The 19,776-nt window shown below is 39.0% G+C and overlaps 1 protein-coding gene across 5 annotated transcripts in view; it reads left to right on the top strand.

Moving 5' to 3' along the window:
• TRAPPC13 (trafficking protein particle complex subunit 13) overlaps nt 1–19,776 on the top strand; it is a 44,521-nt gene that overhangs the window by 16,136 nt on the left and 8,609 nt on the right. For 3 of the 5 annotated variants that reach the window (XM_056112645.1, XM_056112642.1, XM_056112640.1), the window contains exons 5-8: nt 3,537–3,664; nt 12,031–12,103; nt 13,512–13,556; nt 17,446–17,463. In XM_056112645.1, coding sequence (XP_055968620.1) covers nt 3,537–3,664; nt 12,031–12,103; nt 13,512–13,556; nt 17,446–17,463 — 264 coding nt within the window. The remainder of the gene's footprint in view (nt 1–3,536; nt 3,665–12,030; nt 12,104–13,511; nt 13,557–17,445; nt 17,464–19,776) is intronic. The other 2 variants (XM_056112644.1, XM_056112643.1) reach the window with 1 other exon arrangement.

The following is a 19,776-nucleotide window of genomic DNA, read 5'->3' as shown; positions in this document are numbered from 1 at the left end:
TTCACTAATTAAAAAAACAAAGGATTGTGGGCATTGAATAAAGCTTAGAACACGTCCTTGTTATAATTACATGCCAACATATATGACCAATTTTGTTAATGATTATGATAAAATAATTGGTACTAAGAAGTTTCCCACTTCAGAGTACTTAGCATTAAAAATATTAGATTAAATTTAACTGAATAGTTTCCAAAAAATTCTGTTACATAAGTTTTCTTTAATCCCTATGACTCAGTGTTCTCTCCACCTTGTCTGAATTTTTCTTGACCTTTGTCTTGAATTTCTGTCCTACCTTTATTCAGAAAGTGCTCAACAAATATTTGTTAATTGCCTGCTATGTGCCAGGCACAATGATAGAGTAGTGAGAGTACCGATGAGGTACCTGCCTTCCTGCACCTTACATTTCTGGTTGGGAGAAAGAAACAGGTAAACAAAACCATAAATCAAGTAATTATCAATTGTGGTAAATATTACAGAGGAAGTTATAGTTGATTATAATAGGAAAGACATTATGGAGAAACACCCTTTAAGACAATGATAGGTGTTTAAGGGCAATAAAAAGAGGAATACTTGGCAGGAGGAGGGCACTCCTTTAAACAACATAGTTGGGTTTTAGTCACTAACTTTAGGGTCAATAGTTCTCTGACACATCTCTCTGTAAGTGTGATATACTAACACATACATTTCTCTTTTTTTAAATTTTTTAAATTTTTATTGCACAGCGGTAGGGCATTCGCCTTACAAGCGGCCAACATGGCCAACCCGAGTTCGATTCCTCCGCCCCTCTCGGAGAGCCCGGCAAGCTACTGAGAGTATTCGATATGCCAGACACAGTAACAACAAAGTCTCCAATGGAGACGTTACTGGGCCCGCTCGAGCAAATTGACGATCAACGGGAGGGCCTTTACCTTTTACCTTTATTTATTTATTTATTTATTTATTTATTTATTTTGCTTTTTGGGTCACACTCGGCGATGCTCAGGGGTTACTCCTGGCTCATGCACTCAGGAATTGCTCCTGGCGGTGCTCAGGGGACCATATGGGCTGCTGGGAATCGAACCTGTGTTGGCCATGATGGCTGCGTGCAAGGCAAACGCCCTACCCACCGTGCTATTGCTCCAGCCCCAAATTTTTTAAATTTTTTAAAAAAAATTTTTATTAGTGAAACACCATGAGGTACAGTTACAGACTTACAAATTTTTGTGCTTGGGTTTCAGTTATACAATGATCAAGTACCCCTCCCTCCACCAGTGCCCATCCTCCACCACCACGGGTCCCAGCATCCCCCCCAACCCCCCATCCACCCCGTCCCACCCTGCCTCTGTGGCAGGGCATGCCCCCTTGTTCTCTCTCTCTTCTTTTGGGTACTGTGTTTTGCAAGAGAGGCATTGAGTGGCAATCATGTTTGGTCTATAGTCTACTTTCAGCATGCTTCTGCCACCTTGGGAGGATCCTCACAACACCCTTTATTTGGTGCTCTCTTCTCTATCTGAGCTTCCTTTTCCCCTAGCACGTGTGGCTGGTGTCCAAGTCATGGAGCAAAATACCTGGTACTAATCTCAGCCATTCCTGGGTGTTAGTCTTCCATTTTGTTGCTTTATGTTCCCCAGACGAATGCAATCTTTCAGTGTCTATCCCGCTCTTTCTGACTCATTTCGCTTAACATGATACTTTCCATGTAATGCCACTTGTATGTAAATTTCATGACTTCATCTTTTCTAAGAGCTACATAGTACTCCATTGTGTAAATGTACCAGAGTTTCTTTAACCAGTCCTCTGTTCTCGGGCACTCAGGTTTTTTCCAGATTCTGGATATTGTAAAGAATGCTGCAGTGAACAAACAAGTGCAGGTGTCACTTCGACTATACTTTTTTGCCCTTTTTTTTTAAATTTTTTTACATTAAAAAAATTTCTTTTTTTTAATTTTTTAATGAAACAGCGTGAGATACAGTTACAAACTTACACACTTTCGTGACTACCTTTCAGTCATACAATGGTCAAGTACCCCTCCCTCCACCAGTGCCCATTCTCCACCACCAATGTTCCCAGTTTCCCTCCTGCCATCCCCACTCCATCCTCCACCGCCTGTCTTTGCGGCAGGCACATTCCCTTTTACTCTCTCTCTCCTTTTGGGTATTATGGTTTGCAATACAGGTATTAAGAGGCCATCATGTTCTGTCTATAGTCTACTTTCAGCACCCATCTCCCATCCCGAGCAAGCCCTCCACGCATCCTTTGCTTGGTGGTCCCTCCTCTATCTCAGTTGCCCTTTCCCCCAGCATGTGAGGCTGGCTTTCAAGCCATGGAGGAATCCTGATCCTTACCTCTACTATCCTTGGGTGTTAGTCTCCCATTATGTTGCTTTATATGCTACAAATGAGTAGTCTGTTCCATTCTATGTCTGTTCCTCTCTTTCTGTCTCATTTCACTTAACTTATATGCATATTTCATGACTTCATCTTTTCTAACAGCTGCATAGTATTCCATTGTGTAGATGTACAAGAGTTTCTTTAACCAGTCATCTGTTCTCGGGCACTTGGGTTTTTTCCAGATTCTGGCTGTTGTAAATAGTGCTGCAATAAACATACAAGTGCAGTTATCATTTCTATTATACTTTTTTGCATCTCCGGGATATATTTCCAGAAGTGATATTGCTGGGTCAAATGGGAGCTCCGTAGCACAATCTTCCCATTGTTTATCAATTTGCTCGAGCGGGTACCAGTAACGTCTCACAACAAATTGTGAGACTTGTTATTGTTTTTGGCATATCGAACATGTCACGGGTAGCTTGCCAGGCTTTGCCGTGCGGGCGAGATACTGTTGGTAGCTTGCCAGGCTCTCCAAGAGGGGCGGAGGAATTGAACCCAGGTTGGCCTCGTACAAGGAAAACACCCTACTTGCTGTGCTATCGCTCTGCCCAAATGGGAGCTCAATTTCTGAGTTTTTGAAAAACATCTATACTGTTTTCCCAAGGGCCTTGAGCAGGCCCCAGTAACGTCTCCTTCATCCTAGCCCTGAGATTATATTCAAGGCTCTTTAGGAGAATGAGACCCATCATTGTTACTGGTATTTGGCATATTGGGTACGCCGCAGGGAGTTTGCCAGACTCTGCCGTGTGGGCAGGCTACATTCGGTAGCCGGCCAGTTTGTCCAAAGTAGGAATCTCCCTGATGATTAGTGATAAAGAGCATTTTTTCATGTGCCTTTTGGTTTCTGATTTCTGATTTCTTCTTTGAGAACATTTCTGTTCATTACATTGCCCCATTTTCTAATGGGATTGGGCTAACACATATATTTCTATTTCTACTTCATAGCTGAATTTTACTTTGAGCTGTCTATGGTGTGTTTGTAATGTGTTGCCATTGCCGTGTTTGTGAGCCTCAGTGCTATACAGAAAGATTTAGAGTTACTCCCCTTTTGTTTCTACTGTATTTTACCTTATGCTGTTCCTTTCACCCTGTGCTTTCCAGTCAAATATATTCACACGTTGTAGGCAAACAATTTCATTTGGATTTTCTTTTTCACTCTTTTTCAAGGCTGATCTTCAGACAAGCTCACAGCGTTTAAATCTTTCGGCCTCCAATGCTGCAGTAGCTGAACTAAAACCCGATTGCTGTATTGATGATGTCATACATCATGAAGTAAAGGAAATAGGAACACACATGTAAGGATTAATTTTCCTAATTCTTACAGGCTTTTTACATATATATGCTTTTATTTGTTGCCACTTACTAAGCCTCGAATCTACTTCAGATGCAATTTTATATTCCATGTTTATATGGTTGCCAGACAGAACTGTATCACTGTCATCCCACTGTTCATCAGTTTACTTAAGCGGGCGCCAGTGGCTTCTCCGTTCATCCCAGCCCTGGGATTTTAGCAGCCTCTCCCTAACTCGTCTTTCCCAACACTGCTGTATTGGAGGCTCTTTCAGGGTCAGGGCCAAGGAAATGAGACTCGTTTTTGTTACTGATTTTGGCAGATCAAATACATCACGGTAGCTTGCCAGGCTCTGCCATGCAAAACAGAAAGAACATTAAACAAAATGTTTGTTTTTTAATTATGAAAACATCTTACTTTGGTTCCAGGGAAGTAGCTTAGTGGTAGAGCACTTATCTTACATGTGTAACTTTTTAGGTTAGATTTTTGGCATCACACGGTCTTCCAGCACTGCCAGGGGTGGCACAAAAACAAAGGAAAAATGTTGGGGGGGGTCTCCTCCTGGCCTGAGCCGATCTATACTTCCTGTAAAGAGAGGGGTCTGGGGAAAAGAGCATATCTCTCTGTCACCGCCTCCACCGAGGAATGAGCACATGAGCATGGCGGGGGTCCTGTCAAGCAGTTCCAATTTATTTAGCAAACAGCAAAGCTTTATAAAGGATTGAGTAAACAGGGGAGATATTCAGATGGTCACGTCCTCAAGGAGGTCAGAACAGACATGTTTCCTATAGGTAGGGTTACACCTCTCCTATGTGATTACAATGGTTAAACTGTCATCACACATCTGCCAGAAACGCCCTGTCCCATGGTCGCAGTGACCCATGATAACAGGCTTCACTTCAAAGGAGACCAAAAGGGGCTTTTCTTCGAACAGAAAAAAACTTATTTATCTTGTTTTATTTTTGCATCTGTATGCAATCTTACCTAAAAAAAAATAGAAAACCGCGCAAACCTTGAAAATTGAGGCTGCAAGTGTAGTAATAGTACTATGCTTGCCTTGCACACAGCCAAGTTTGATTCCATCTCTGACATCCCAGATGGTTCCCCGGGAATGACACCCAAGTGCAGAGCTATGAGTAACCTCTGAGCACTGGCAGATGTGGCCCACAAACCAAAAATAAAATTAAATAAAACTGAGATTACATACTATCTAAAAGTGTGTTTATATACATTACACACATACACACACACATGTGCATATGTACACACGCACATATATCCATACATTAGACTAGTCACTGTCACGGACTGTCCTCCCATTGTTCATGGATTTGCTCGAGCGGGCCCAGTAACGTCTCCATCGTGAGACTTGTTACTGTGTTTGGCATATCGAATACATCACGGGTGGCTTGCCAGGCTTTGCCGTGCAGGTGAGATACTCTAACTAGCTTGCTGGGCTCTCCAAGAGGGGCGGAAGAATCGAATTCGGGTCAGCCATGTTGGCTGCGTGCAAGGCAGATGCCCTACCCGCTGTGCAATTGCTCCAGCCTTCATTATGCTAGTAATTAAACTTAAAATTTTTCAGTTCTGTGTTCTTTGTGAGTATACGTTCTATCCACAGAACCAAGAAAGGGATAGGTAAATATAGAGGGAGAGAGATAGGTTTTTAGATCACCTTCCGCTGTGCTCAGGGCTAACTCCTGGCTCTGTCCTCAAGGATCACTCCTGGCAGGACTCAGAGGACCATATTTCATGCTGGTGATCAAACCCAGGTCAGCTGCATGCTAACCTCTGTACTGTCACGCTAGCCCCAGAACCCAGAAATATAAAAACTGTATAAGACAAGCTTATAGGAAAAAAACTCTAATTATATATATTCCAAGTTTCTGAATGTATATATGAATACTACTTTTCTTTCAGTGTGAAAGGCAAATAGGAAATTTTCAACCATCTAAATAATTTAAAACTTTTCCATCTGCTTTAATATCCTCATGTCCACTCAATTACTGAGTTCTATTAGTTCTTATTAAATATCTCTCACCCTTTTTTCTTCTCCACTTATATTACCATCTTTTTTTTTTCCTGAGTCAGCGGCTTTGCTGAGCAATTATGTGCTTTGATTGGGTTTTTATTAAGTTGTTCATGGTGGTTTGTTATAGACATTCAGTATTGCAACACCAATCCCACCACCGTTACACCTTCCCTCCATCACTATCTCCAGTTTTCCCAACCAGGACCCCTTAAGCCTGCCCCCATAGCAGGCCCTCAGTGATTTGTTTTATATTGCCTGTTATCGATAATTTGCTAAAAGAATGATCAAAACATGTTTCCGTAGAAGAAAGTGAAACTTGTTCTGTCTCACCATGGAGCCATTGAGTACATGTATAAGAGATCACTAAGATGTTACAGGTGAAGCCTTCTGTGTTTATGTTTTTGTTAATGAGTTTGGTTGCCTTCTACATTACATTCCTTCTGATCTGGTGTGCTACTGCTGATTTATCAGTGTTGTAGAGTTTGAGGTGTTGCTTCAGGAAATCTGGAATTTTTAAAGGTGTGATAAAGCTGGAGATAAAATTTTAACTGGGTGGCAGCTTTGGCGTATATGCATGACTGCCAGGAACATCTGGAAGTACTGGGAGGTGGTGGTAGGTAACCCATCCCGACTCCATTAAAGCCTGAAAATTTCAGTCACAAAATCCGCAGAATTTTTCAGCACATTAATTTCTGGGTGAGGCTTGACCCTAAGTAGTGGAGTCCAGCCAGAGGCTTGGTGGCAATGGTGGAATGTGGAGGCTTTTTGCTGCCAGGACTCTGAACAGACCTGACCTGGGCTGACCTGTCCCGCGCCAGGGTGCCCCAAATGACTCAGTCATGCACGGGAGTTCGGAAGAATCTCTACAACTGTTAATCTCTTTTGAGATTTTTTTTTTTTTTTTTGCTTTTTGGTCACACCTGACGATGCACAGGGGTTACTCCTGGCTCTGCACTCAGGAGTTACTCCTGGCGGTGCTCAGGGGACCATATGGGATGCTGGGAATCGAACCCTGGTCAGCCGCATGCAAGGCAAACACCCTACCCGCTGTGCTATTTCTCCAGCCCCTTTTTGAGATTTATTGATGATTCTCTGGATCATGGCCAGTAAATGAGCTTAGTTAGCGCTGAAGGTGGTTCCTGGGCATCCAGTAGTACAGGGAGATGAGGGGAGCAACCCATCCCCACACCATGAGAGCCTGGAGATTTCAGTCACAAAACCCACGTGCCTAAATTTTTCAGAAGAGTCACATCTTTACCTCTAATCTTGAAGTATTTGTTATTAAAGTATGTAATATCTATTATTTAATCAGTTTATTTTGGTGACAAACCTTTTTTTAAAATTTGAATTGCAAAGTCATTCATAGCTGTATTTTTGACACACAGTGAGTGTTTCATCACCAAGCCCATCACCAGTGTCCACATACCTCTTTCTGATGAGCTCTTATAGGCATTTTTTTGTTTGGGAGGGGATGACCATTGGCACATCTGGTGTATCAGGGACTACTCTTAGCTCTGTGCTCAGGGGTCACTCCTGGTAGTGTTCTAACACCATATAGAGCACTGGGATAAAACTAGGCTCAGATGCATGGAAGCCCAGCACCTTAGTCCCGGTGCTCTCTCTTTCTAGCCCTTGCTGGCATTTAAAAGTAGCTGTTTTCCTGGTTGATAAGAACTTTGAATTTAGGCGTCAGATGTTTTTGAGTTTATACTTGAGCTTGTACTTGAGTTTATAATTTACTGCATGATCCTGGATTAACCCCTTAATTCCTCAAAGGCCTCCACTTTTCTTAGGGAATTCTGACTTTGTATATAAGACTTTCCTTATTAATCGCTCTAGTTCTCACTTTCAGTCGTCCTTTCATGTTTCCCTCACTACACCTTAGTGCACAGCATTAGGCTGTTTTCTTCCCTGATAAAGGAATGCTGTGTCATTTTGTTTCTCTTGCTTCTCCCTCTGCATTTTATATTCAACATGACTTGCTCCCAGCAGCTTTCTTGACATCCTAGACTAGAATAAATCTCCCTTTTTGAGTATTCTGTAGCACCCACATCTTATCACTTTTAATGTCTTTCGCACTTATTACTCCACGAATGCCTCCTCCCCCCTTCCAAGTCTGAATTGCATGAAGTCTCCTCTGTCTCCAGGACTGAGCAAACAGCAATAGTCAGTATTTCTTTAAATTGGGTTTTTAAAATAGGGTCAGGGCTATGACAGTGGGGCATGGAGCCTGGCATGGCATGCCCCCATATTTGATCTTCACACCACTTGACCCTTGAGGGTTTAGCCCTGTAGCTTCCAGCACTGACCCACTAGGCTGAGTATTACCTGGAGAGGTCCCCAACCTCACTCCCCAGTACTGCTAGATTATGGCCCCTATAAAAATGTAAGATTTAATAAAACTTAAGCAGAATTTGTAAAATCCCTATTTTGCAGAAAATGAGAGCACTGTACTGTAGCACCGCCCTCCCATTATTCATCGATTAGCTCGAGCGGGCCCAGTAACGTCTCCATTGTGAAACTTGTTACTGTGTTTGGGATATCGAATATGTCATGGGTAGCTTGCCAGGCTTTGCCTTGCGGGCGAGACACTCTCGGTAGCTTGCCGGGCTCTCCGAGAGGGGCAGAGGAATCAAACCCGGGTCGGCTGGGCCGGCCGTGTGCAAGGCAAATGCCCTACTGCTGTGCTGTCGATAGCTAGTAAATAATGGTAGATATTAGCAAAATGATGAAATGATTTTCAGATGGAAATCTAGCTTCAAAACTTAGACTCGTAGGGATGGAGTGATAGCACAGCGGGTAGGACTTTTGCCTTGCACGCTGCCAACGCAAGTTTGATTCCCAGCATCCCATATGGTCCCCTGAGTACTGTCAGGAGTAATTCCTGCGTGCATGAGCCAGGAATAACCCCTGTGTATCACCGGGTGTGACCCAAAGAAAAAAAAAACTTGGACCGCTTCCTACTGATAGCACTTAAAGAGTAGATGTTTTATTTTGATCTTCTTTATCTTTAGTATTTGACTTAAATGTAAAGAAGAAATTAAGTTACCTATAATAGTACTAACAAATTTTTAGATATATTTCTTTGAAAGATATATTTCTTTACAAGTTTTTATATGCTTTCAGATTACATAAATAATTGCATATTTCACAAAATTTTTGTCTTTTTTTTTAATTTTATTTTATTTATATTTGCTTTTTGCTTTTGTGCCACAGCCAGTGTTGCTTCGGGGCTGCTCTCCCCTTTGTGCTTGGAATTCACTCCTGGCAATGCTCAGGGAAATATTTGGTACCAGGTCTGAACCCAGCAAAGCAGGCACTGGGGCTATTGAGCAGTCTCTCTGGCTCTCTTCTTTCCTATTTTTAAAGATCACTGAGAACATTTTCTCACTTGAATTCTTTCTCTCCCCCTCTCATTGCCACCGTCATCCCACCCCCACCGCAGGCCCTAAGTCTTAGGCCAGTGCATGATGCAAGGCATATGTTTTCTCTCTGAGCCACATTTTCAGCCCTAAATGATTTATCTTACAAACCACTGAATCATATACCATTATCTTTTTTCTTTTTAATTAAAAAATATTTCCTATTCCTTCCCTTTGTTCCCTTTGTTGCAGTGACCAGGGGAATCGAATACATTTGGTTCTGTTGTTTGCTGGGAGTCATACACCGCAGTTGCAGTGCTTCTACACATCTGCTTGCAGTGCACCCAGATGTTATGTCCCGAGATCACAGGCAGCAGTGTGGCAGAGAAGGCACCTGGCATGTGGCGTGGACGATAGTTTTAGATTCAAGAGCTGCCTGCAGGGTAGTGCTCTGCCACTGAGCTACATCCTTGGACCCCAGACCATGGATTTTATTAATTTTGTTGCTTGACTTTAGGTTATTTCTATTTTTTTACTGTTACAAATAAGCGAAGAGCTTAATATTTCCTTAAAGTGTGTTTACTGAAGAATCATGAAACACTTAGGTTTTTTCAGTGTTGGATATCACACCCACAGTCTCACATACCTGAGGCATGCACTGTACCACTAAGCCACATCCCCAGATAAACACTTTTCTGGGTTTGAAGCATCATGGTTCATGAAAAGGTTTTATGCATACAACACTCCAATAACATACCCTTGACCAGAGCTTCTACTGCTCTCCATGGGGTCTTCAGGGGCACCTTTTCACCCATTACTCGTAAGCTTAGTTTTCTAGACAAATTTACGTGTTCTGTTGCCTTTGACCATTTGTTACACCCATGCTATGTATATTGCACATAGGAGAGATCATTCTGTATCTTCGCCTCTTCTGACTAACTTCACTCAGCCTAATATCTTCTAGTTGCATGCACATAACAGCAAACTGCGTGGTTTTTATCCTTTTTTATAGCCAAGTAGTACTCCATTGTATATGTCTACCAGTTTTTTTATCCACTTACCTCTTCTTGGATACTCACACTATTTCCGGATTTTAGCTATTAGAACTACTTCTTCAAATATTTTTAAGATATTTATTATTATATATATTATATAAAATATGCTGGTTATATATAATTATATAATATTTAAATTTTTAAATCATTAAAAAAATTAATGAAAAAATTTTTTTAATTTCTGTTAACTGCTAGAAATGTAAAAAGTATCAGTTTCTCTGTACTCTAACCCATCCTGGTTAACACTTAACAAAAAAAATATTTGCTAATGGGAGGCTTGAGATAGCTAAGTGATGGAGTGCCTGGCTTGCAGATGTGAGACCACAAATCCAGTCCTCAGCACCTGTCCCACAGACCAACTACTACTAGGGTGGCACTGGCTCTCCCAAGATATTTTGTGATCTCTGGCATACCATAGCCAAGTGTTGAGCCTCAGCAATCTATCTCTCTACCAGAAGTGTGACCGCCTTTTGTCACAGCAGCAAGTAAACGAAAAGGGGAAGAGGAAAACATAGAAATAAATCAATGAGTGTTTATAAGGAAATAAGCTTTTGACAAAATTCATAAGACAGAGAAATCTTTTCTCACCTTAATTAAATTGCCTGTAAGACTGAACTTTTTCATATTTTTGTTAGCCAGTTATGATACTATGATTTGTCTGTATAGTCCTTTCAATTTTGAATCAGGTGCTAGTGTTATATATATTGAACTTACAAGTATCTTTAAGAATCTAATCAGTTTTTCTTTATATTTTACAAGTATTTTATCCCAGTTTGTCATCAACATTTTAATTTAGCTTTACTGTTTTTGATGTATCGAGTTTATAACTTACTATTTTTTTTATTTTTGCACTATTATTTTTAATAATATGTCTTATTATGACATCTTATTATCCCATTCCTACTTTGGACAAACTGGCAGGCTACCGAATGTAACCTGCCCACACGGCAGAGTCTGGCAAACTCCCCGTGGGCGTACCCAATATGCCAAATACCAGTAACAATGATGGGTCTCATTCTCCTAACTCTGAAAGAGCCTTGAATATGGCACTTTTTTAAAAATCTCAGGGCTAGGATGAAGATGTTACTTGGGCCTGCTCGAGGCAATCGACGAATAACAGGATGGTCGTGATCGTGATCGTCGTGATTATTTTTAAAAGCCTTCTCCCAGAGCTTAAGAGATTGTCTAGAGGGCTGGAACATCTGCCTTTGTGCACTCTGGGTACAGTGCATGGCCTCTAAGAAGCCATGAAAATAGACAAACAAAAAAGAACCCACTTCCTTTCTGGACTGGAGAGATACTACAGGGTTTAAGGCACTTGCATCTCACTAACGTTGCTTTGGTCTTTTTGGCAGCATATATGGTCTCTGAGTTCCTCTCCCCAACAAGTCAACATTCTGAATTTTCTTCCCTCTAATTTATATGAACCTGTTTCTTTTTTTTTATTAAAAAAATTTTTAATAGTGAGACATCGTGAGGTACAGTTGCAGACTTACACATTTTGAACCTGTTTCTTACATGAAATTATGTATCAAGGGCATTATTTATTAATATATTTTGCTTGTTGAAAGAAAAGTTTCCTGGTTTCCTGCTCTCAAATATTTATCTCACTTTACTAGTTCGAGTTTTTGACTATTTGGGAGAGAGCAGTGCTTGGAAGGTGCTCCCAGCTATGTGTTGGGGTTCAGCCAAATGCGAGGCAAGCTCCTTAAACCCTGCATTATCTCTTTGACTCTTATTTTTGTAATTATATTGTGTATATACTGGAACTTTCTTCTCTGATTCAGGTTCATTCGGCCACATTTTCACATCAGTGGCATAAATATTTTCCAGATTTGTTTGTAGGATTGAGATGTATTGGATTACTATTAAGAAACAATTTTAAATGATCCAAAATCATTAAGACATCTTTCTATTTCAGCTTGGTGTGTGCAGTGAGTTATACAACTCAGGGTGGAGAAAAAATGTACTTTAGAAAATTCTTCAAATTTCAGGTAATGAATATGATAGGGATTTTGTTTTTGGATGTCTCCTGTGCCACACCCCGCCGAAAACTGTACAGCTTTTGTGGTTTATCTGCATGGAAATCAGGCTACAGATAAAGCAAATATAGTGTTATTTTTGTTTTGTCATGTAATTAACAACAAATTATCATTGCCAACATAATGTTTCTGTATTGAAATTTGATGCTTTTTAGCAGAAAATGTTTCATGTTTCTTTTTTATTGTTGACAAATAACCTAAAAGAAATGAATATAAAGTTTAGATTAAAATAAGGTTAATTACTATTATCAGATTTCTAAACAAATGTTTATAAATTATTTGTTTGGTCCAGACTTCCTGAGTCACAGGGATTGTAGTGAGAATTATGTTTAGGTCACGGTTTTCAAAGTACATTGTCTAAAATAGCTAAAAAGTTACTGGTTTAACATGTATGTATGCAGGTGGGGAGATGAGACGATCACATATTTAAATATAGTTCTGTATATGATGATATATTGGTGGGAGTGGGGTGGCACCTGTGTATGATGGTATATTGGCTGGGAGGTGGCACACCCCACTGTGCCCACAGTTTATCCTGGCTCTGTGCTCAGGGATCACTTCTGGCAGTATTCAGGGGATTGTAGGGGATGCCAGGGATTAAAGCCAAGTTGGCCACATACTCAAAGCAAAGCCCTCTACTCACTGTATTATTGCTTCACATATATATGTATATAATATAATATATATATATATATAGTGTGTGTGTATGTGTTTGTATTCTTTTTTTATTCCTCTTTAAGTGGAAGATATAGCACTATCAACAGGGAAAGAAAAAAAATTATTTTTGCTTTGCTACATCTCTTGTTTAAGATTTTGCAAACCTTTTGTTTTGTTTTGGAGCCACCCCCAGTGGTGGTCAGGGCTTACTGGCTTACTCAGGACTTAATCCTGGCTCTGTGTTCAGGGGTCATTCCTGGTAAGATTGTGGAGACCATATGGAGGGCTGGAGAGCAAACCCAGGTCAGCGGTGTGCAAGATAAGCACCCTGTCATCTGCTGTACTGTCTCTCCAGCCTCTACCAACCCTTTAAAAGAAAAAGTAAAAGATTATTCAATTACATTGATAAGCCATTTTTTGTGAAATGCAGATATTGAAAAATACAGAAAACTTGTATATTCAGTTTAGCCATATTCACTTAATCCATTCACTTAATCCATCAAGACATTAAGGTTGCCTTTTTTTAATTAATACATTTTTCTCTCTCTGATTTTGCAATAGTAACAAACACACAATGGGAAAGTCTTTCATAATTAAAATTGTGGAAATGCCATTGGCAAGTTTAAGCTTATGAGTTGAAAGAATAAAAATAATTGGTCAAATGATAAGACTCTTCTCTGATCGATAAACTTTATTCAACTAGGTTCTCAAACCACTGGATGTGAAAACCAAATTTTACAATGCAGAGGTAAGTCTTGAACACTTAATGGGATTTCAGATAAGATCTTATTTGACTAAAATTCTGGTGCACTATATTTCTTTTCCATACTGAAATAAGTTGCTGATAGAGCTTTGAATTGCATTTTTAAAAATGAACGTAAAGTCTAATCAAAGTGAATAGTTTCATTGTAGCTCTCTTTTAATCAGCTGTTCTCAATTTATGTGGAGTCAGTATACTTTAATTTTTTATTCTGTGTTAATTTTGTGAGTCATTCACTCCCTTTCATTAAATGATTGTCCTGTAAACACATGTAATTGTTTTACTATCTAAAAAAATCTGGTGAATATTTAGTGTGGTCTTATCACAAAAATGCCGAATTGCTAACCCAACCCCACAAATATATTCGATATTCACATAGGAAAATATTGACAAATAAAGCTCAGCACATGAAACTCTTTTTTGTCAGAAATCAGTGTACTGGCTGGAATTTGGATCACTGAGTTTAGTGAATAACTTGAAATGTTTCTTGGAACAAACAAGTTTGGCAAGAATTTGCAGAAAAATAATTTTTTAGAATACTGGACTAACTGTTTTCTTTGCTAACAAGAGATAAAATAAATTTTTTTGTATGAGGAATATTCTATTTCTGTAATTTTTGTTTTACAAAATTTTACTTTATCCTAACTTCTGCATTTTAAATATAACAGATTTCATGCTGAGTTTGATAACCCCCTAAGTCTTTTGTTTTATAGTGATATTTAAATACAAAAATACTCAAATGTATCTTTCATAATGAAAATTACATCTTTATTATTCTAATACCAAACAGTATTCAGAAATTATCAATCACGTGTTAAATTTGACGTATTTTACTGTCAGGATCTGAGTTCTTTTACTTTGTACAACAAACTTTGTACTACATCTGGAATTAGTATGATGTTTAAAATGAGGCACATGAAGAAGCCAAAGGTCTATTGGAAGAAAAGGAAAAAGTTTTTAAAAATAACAAAATTACATACTATATGGTGAGTCTAAAAAGAATGCTATGAAAAGATGTGTTATAGATACCTTGAGGATGAGATTTTAGTGTGAAAAAAGTTCTTGTAAGAGAAGAACTGGAGCTGCATCTCCAAGGAGTGGATATTGAAAATAGGCAAATGTCGGAGAATAAAAGTATTCCAAGCAGAGTTGCAGGGCACATGGAATACTGAGTGCATGTGAGAAGCATATGTCTTTGTTGGAAGGCTATAATCTCAGCAAGATAATTTCTGGATGTTTAAAGAACTGATGTTTATTTGAGGAGTAGTAAGGGTCTTGGAATACCACATTGACCACTCTTCTTGTACTTGTCGGGCTGGAGCCATAGCACAGCGGGTAGGGCGACTGCCTTGCCCGAGGCCAACCCAGCTTCGATTCCTTTGCCCTTCTGGGAGAGCCCAGCAGCTACCAAGAGCATCTCGCCTGCACAGCAAAGACTGGCAAGCTCCCCGTGACGTATTCGATATGCCAAAAACAGTAACAAGTCTCACAATTGTTGTGAGACGTTACTGGTGCCCGCTCAAGCAAATTGATGAACTATGAGAGGACAGTGCTATAGTGCTTGTATTTGTTACTGCATATGTTACAGTTATTCAGCTTGGTAAATTTCAAATTGTTTTAATTTAGTGTTTGATTAGAAAAGACTTTGTTCACAGTATGAGGGGAGACTGTAACTTAGTCTGTGAAATAAGTCACAAAATTAAAAATAAACGGGGCTGTAAGTAGATCTTTTTCTCCCCTATAATTGGCTTCTAAGAAGACATATGTTAATGTGGTAGTTCAAGTAGATACTTTTCAAGTTTTATGACACTAATATCTATAAATACTTGCAAATAGTTTTTTTAATTGCTAGCAATTTTATGACATACTCCCCCAAAGGGGGGAAAATCCCACAATTCTACCTCACCAAAAAGTAATTAATTTTTCATTAATCCACATTCATTCTCAAGCTTTACTTTTGTATATAAATTCTGTTTTTAAGAATAACATTTTTGTTTACTTAAGCCTTTGAGGCATAATTTTTAATCTGAACTTTGCCAACAAACCTCAGCTTAAAAAAAACTCAATAAAATTCTGAACTCTTAAAAAATATAGCTTTCAAAGCAGGAGAGAAAAAATAGAGTTTAGAGTCTTTAAGATATTTATATTAATCTGTTGGGTAAATAAATACTGTTCAGTCTGTAGAATGAGACAGTCTACTGTTGTTCTCAACCAGGAAACTCAAGGAGATTGTAGGTGTTAGTAAACCATTCTAATAGTAGGTCTGCTCTGTGCCTTAGTCCTTACCCAGAGGCTATTATTGGTCTCACTTTGCCTCAAACATGTATTATTGTACTGTTTCTAATAGTTAGAGCAATGTATAAATGACAGAATACAAATTTAACAAAGAATTTAGTATAGTCTTCTTAAATAAGAAATCCTTACCTGAAGATTGGTCACATTAGAAGTTAGGGTTTAAACATTTTTCCTTTTCTTTTGGGGCCATACCTGGTGGTACTTGGAAGTTTCTCTCAGCTCTGTATTGAGGATGGGGAGGAAGACATTGCTCCTTCCTGTGCTCAGGGGTCTATGTGCTGGGATTGAACCCAGACCTTGAACCTGAGCTCCTACATGCAAGGCGTGCACTCAGCCCGCTAAACTATCTCACCAACCCAGAATTCAAAAGTTTAGTCAGCTGGGTAGAGTTCCATGCCAGATACTGAAGAATAAGAACTGGTGGAGGAGACTGTTACCACATATTTAAGCATCTCCCCCACTGGTATACTTACATTCTAGGGATGTACACTGAGTACTTCTCTGGAAACGTTTGTGGAAAATTACTTCCACCCATGTTTCATAAAATAGGTAGCTTGGCTAGGAGAGAGTTTAAGGGGTAGGGCACATGCTAGTTTGTGCAAGCCCTGAAGTTTGCACTGTGTAACTCCAAGACACCACTATGTATAGTCCTGGTAACGTCCAACCACTGCTGGATGTGACTAGTGGCCCCCAAGTACCACCAGCCATGCAAGTTGGGTTGTGTCAGGAGTGACCCCAGGTGCAGACACTACCTTAATACGGTCCCTGTTTAAAAAAGAAAAAAAAAAAAGACGGAATGAGTGAAGTGGCCCGTGATGAGTAGTTTTAGAAATATAGACAGGAAAAGACTATAAAATCTATTAACAAGAAGAGCAAATTCTCAGTTGTTTCAAATATTTTTTTATCTAGCCTAGAATTCCAGTCTACTGTTGATCTCAACTAGAAAACTCAAGGAGATTTTAGGTGTGGGGTGCGGAACTTATTTTCTGTTAAGGGCCATTTGGGTACTTGTTACATTTGCAGCCATACAACACAGGCAGGCAGGCTGCGGGCAGCCAGGAAACCTATGTGCTTGTTCCTTTATGTTCCAGGGCCAGACTACATTGAAGGTCCTATATGGTCCACAGGCTGGACATTCAACACCCCTGTCCTAGAGAATGATCCAACTCTGATCACCATTGAAAAAGGGGCTCCATTCAGTAAATTTAAGAGAAGTCTATTCCGAAGCCATAGTATAAAGAATCTGTATGGAATGACAGTGTAGGTAGAAAGCTTACAGAGCTAGAAAGGCATGAGCTAGACCTCTCTCCCTTCAGATGTAACCTTTGAATATTTGCTCCTGTTTAAGTATCTATAATGTTCTTCTCTGTTCATTTAACCTTAGCAGTTTCACCTTCTTAGAAAAAATTATTTATCATATTTTTCATGTTGCTTTCTGTTTACCTTCTTGTTTTACTAAAAATGCTGTCTTGTTTAGTTAATTAAAAATGCAGAAATGCATTTTATTTTAAAGTTAGTTGTTCTTTTTCTTTAACATTTAATTCTGATTTTTCTAATTTTTCTTTTTTTATTTTTCCATTAGAGTGACCTCAGTTCTGTGGTAATTTGATTTTTTATTATAAATTTATATGCTTTCCTTACCACTTTTTTACTGTCTGCCTAATTAAACTCTCTATTAAACATAGTGGAAAAAAAAGTTAGTTGTGAATACCAGCTATTTGGCTTTAAAAGGAGGTATATAATTTGTACATTTTATATTCTCTGGTTTTTGTGAGAAAAATCAATGGCTAAAGTGTCAAATTGAAATTATTTATTTTAGTGTTCTTTTCACATTATCATTCTTTAGATTTTTCTAGAGAGATCTGTTAGAATTTCAACATTGTGCAATAAAGTGTCCAACTGGACTTCAGTTCTTTGAATAAACTAACTCATTGAAATTTATCAGCAGTTTTAGTTTCAAGTCCAGGTCAAGTGTAAAGATTGCACTTCGGGGGCTGGAGAGAGAGCACAGCGGGTAGGGCATTTGCCTTGCACGCGGCCCACCTGGGTTCGATTCCCAGCATCCCATATGGTCCCCTGAGCACCGCCAGGAGTAACTCCTGAGTGCAGAGCCAGGAGTAATCCCTTGTATCGCCAGGTGTGACCGCACTGAAAAAGATAAGCAAAAAAAAAAAAAAAAAAAAGGATTTTCAGAAGAAAATCAATTTTTCCCAAGTTGGGTCAAATCATATTTTCAAATATCTCTTAGCACTTATTATAGTCGCATTGCCTTAGCACTGAACCCCTTAATATTTCAGATGTCAAATTACTTCGTACTAACTGTTCCAACTAACTTAATTTTCCATTATGTTGCTTGTTTTTCTTCCATTTTATCTGTCTAAGCTCTTTCTGAATTTATGCAGAAAATTAATTTTTTTAATTGCAATGTGGGTGTATTTTTTTTTTTATTTTTATAGCAATGGATTGATGGGATATACTTCTTTTGAGAAAAAAAGGAACAAAGTAATGCCCTTATGTTGTTATAAACTGATAAATAATTGCATTTCTATTTTCATTTGAGCACATGCTTAGGGCTATCTATTTTAGCTTATTCTATGTTAAATTATATTTTTACAAAGTATGTCCTTTTACTTGGATTTGGCATTTATTTAAAAAGCTTATCAATGCCAGTATTTGGTCAGTTTATTTTGTTTGATTTTGTATATTACTTTGAAACTTTTGAACAGACTAAATCTTGCATACCCTCAGCATATAATGTTTCATATAGATTTGTATTAAAATCAAAGTGCCCCTTTATATGAGATACGTTACCCTCAGTGCATGCCTGCAACTTTAGGTGGTAGTGAACCCCAAATACTATTTTTCCCACACATACATGACAAAGCTTATTTTTAAATTTGGTACAGTAAGAGAATAACAATCATAGCTAATAATATGGAGAAAAATTAGGGCTAAGTAAAGCTCCAGTGATAGAACACATGCCTGTCAATCATGCTGATTGATCATGATCTCCGGCACTACATGGTACCCATTAGCACTACTAGGTATGATCCCAATGGATCCCGAGCACAGAACGGCCCATGTTTGATCAATAGAACAGTTTTGAGAATAAAGGTTATGTAAATGTGCTTTGTTTCTCTCAAAATGCCTCGATGTACATAATACTTCTGGACTGCAGTACACTGCAGGTAACTTGAACAAAGTAAAACTGGGTAAAGGGGGACTGCTATTCTCACACAAAAATCATGAAAAATTCTATCAAAAGGATGTTTAGCATAGTCAAGAAATAAACTTGTCGGTAAAAGTACAGATGTACAGACACCACAGTGATAGTACAGCTTGCTTGTATGTGGCTGACTCGGATTTGGTCTGCAGCACATACGGACCTTCAAGCCCACCGGGAGTGGTCCTTTAGTGCAGATCCAGGAGCAAGCTGGGCATCGGCACGTGTGGCCCCAAAAGCAGACGAACCCCAAAAAGCTAAATCCTGGGGCCAGAGTCAGAGCACTTGACTTGCAAGCAGCCAACTCCGCTTCAGTTTGCCAGAAGTGACAAGTGATCCTTGAACACTGTGAGGTGTGGCCCAACTTTCTCCCCCTCAAAAAATTAAGTTACTCATAATAATAGCAGCCCCAAAATATTTAAATTGAAATAATGTGACAGTGTGGAATAATGTAATGTTGATAACGAAGGCAAATAACAGGGAACTGATTGGTGCATAGATATCGTCATCACACAGGATCCCATTTTAACATTTTTATGACTTACTAGAAGATTTGGGGTATTTCTGAGTGGATTACAGTTAGAAAATATTCTTGTGTATTCATACAAAAACTATTATCATTATTCCCCCATCCATTGTTTGACAAGTTGACTAACACTTGACTTTGCCCCATTAAATTATGTTAGGGTG

The sequence above is a fragment of the Sorex fumeus genome, unplaced genomic scaffold (assembly GCF_029834395.1).
Source record: "Sorex fumeus unplaced genomic scaffold, SorFum_2.1 ptg000018l, whole genome shotgun sequence".
In the NCBI taxonomy this organism is placed as follows: domain Eukaryota; kingdom Metazoa; phylum Chordata; class Mammalia; order Eulipotyphla; family Soricidae; genus Sorex; species Sorex fumeus.
Note: the sequence above shows the minus strand (reverse complement) of the source record. Positions and strands in the feature narration are given on the sequence as shown.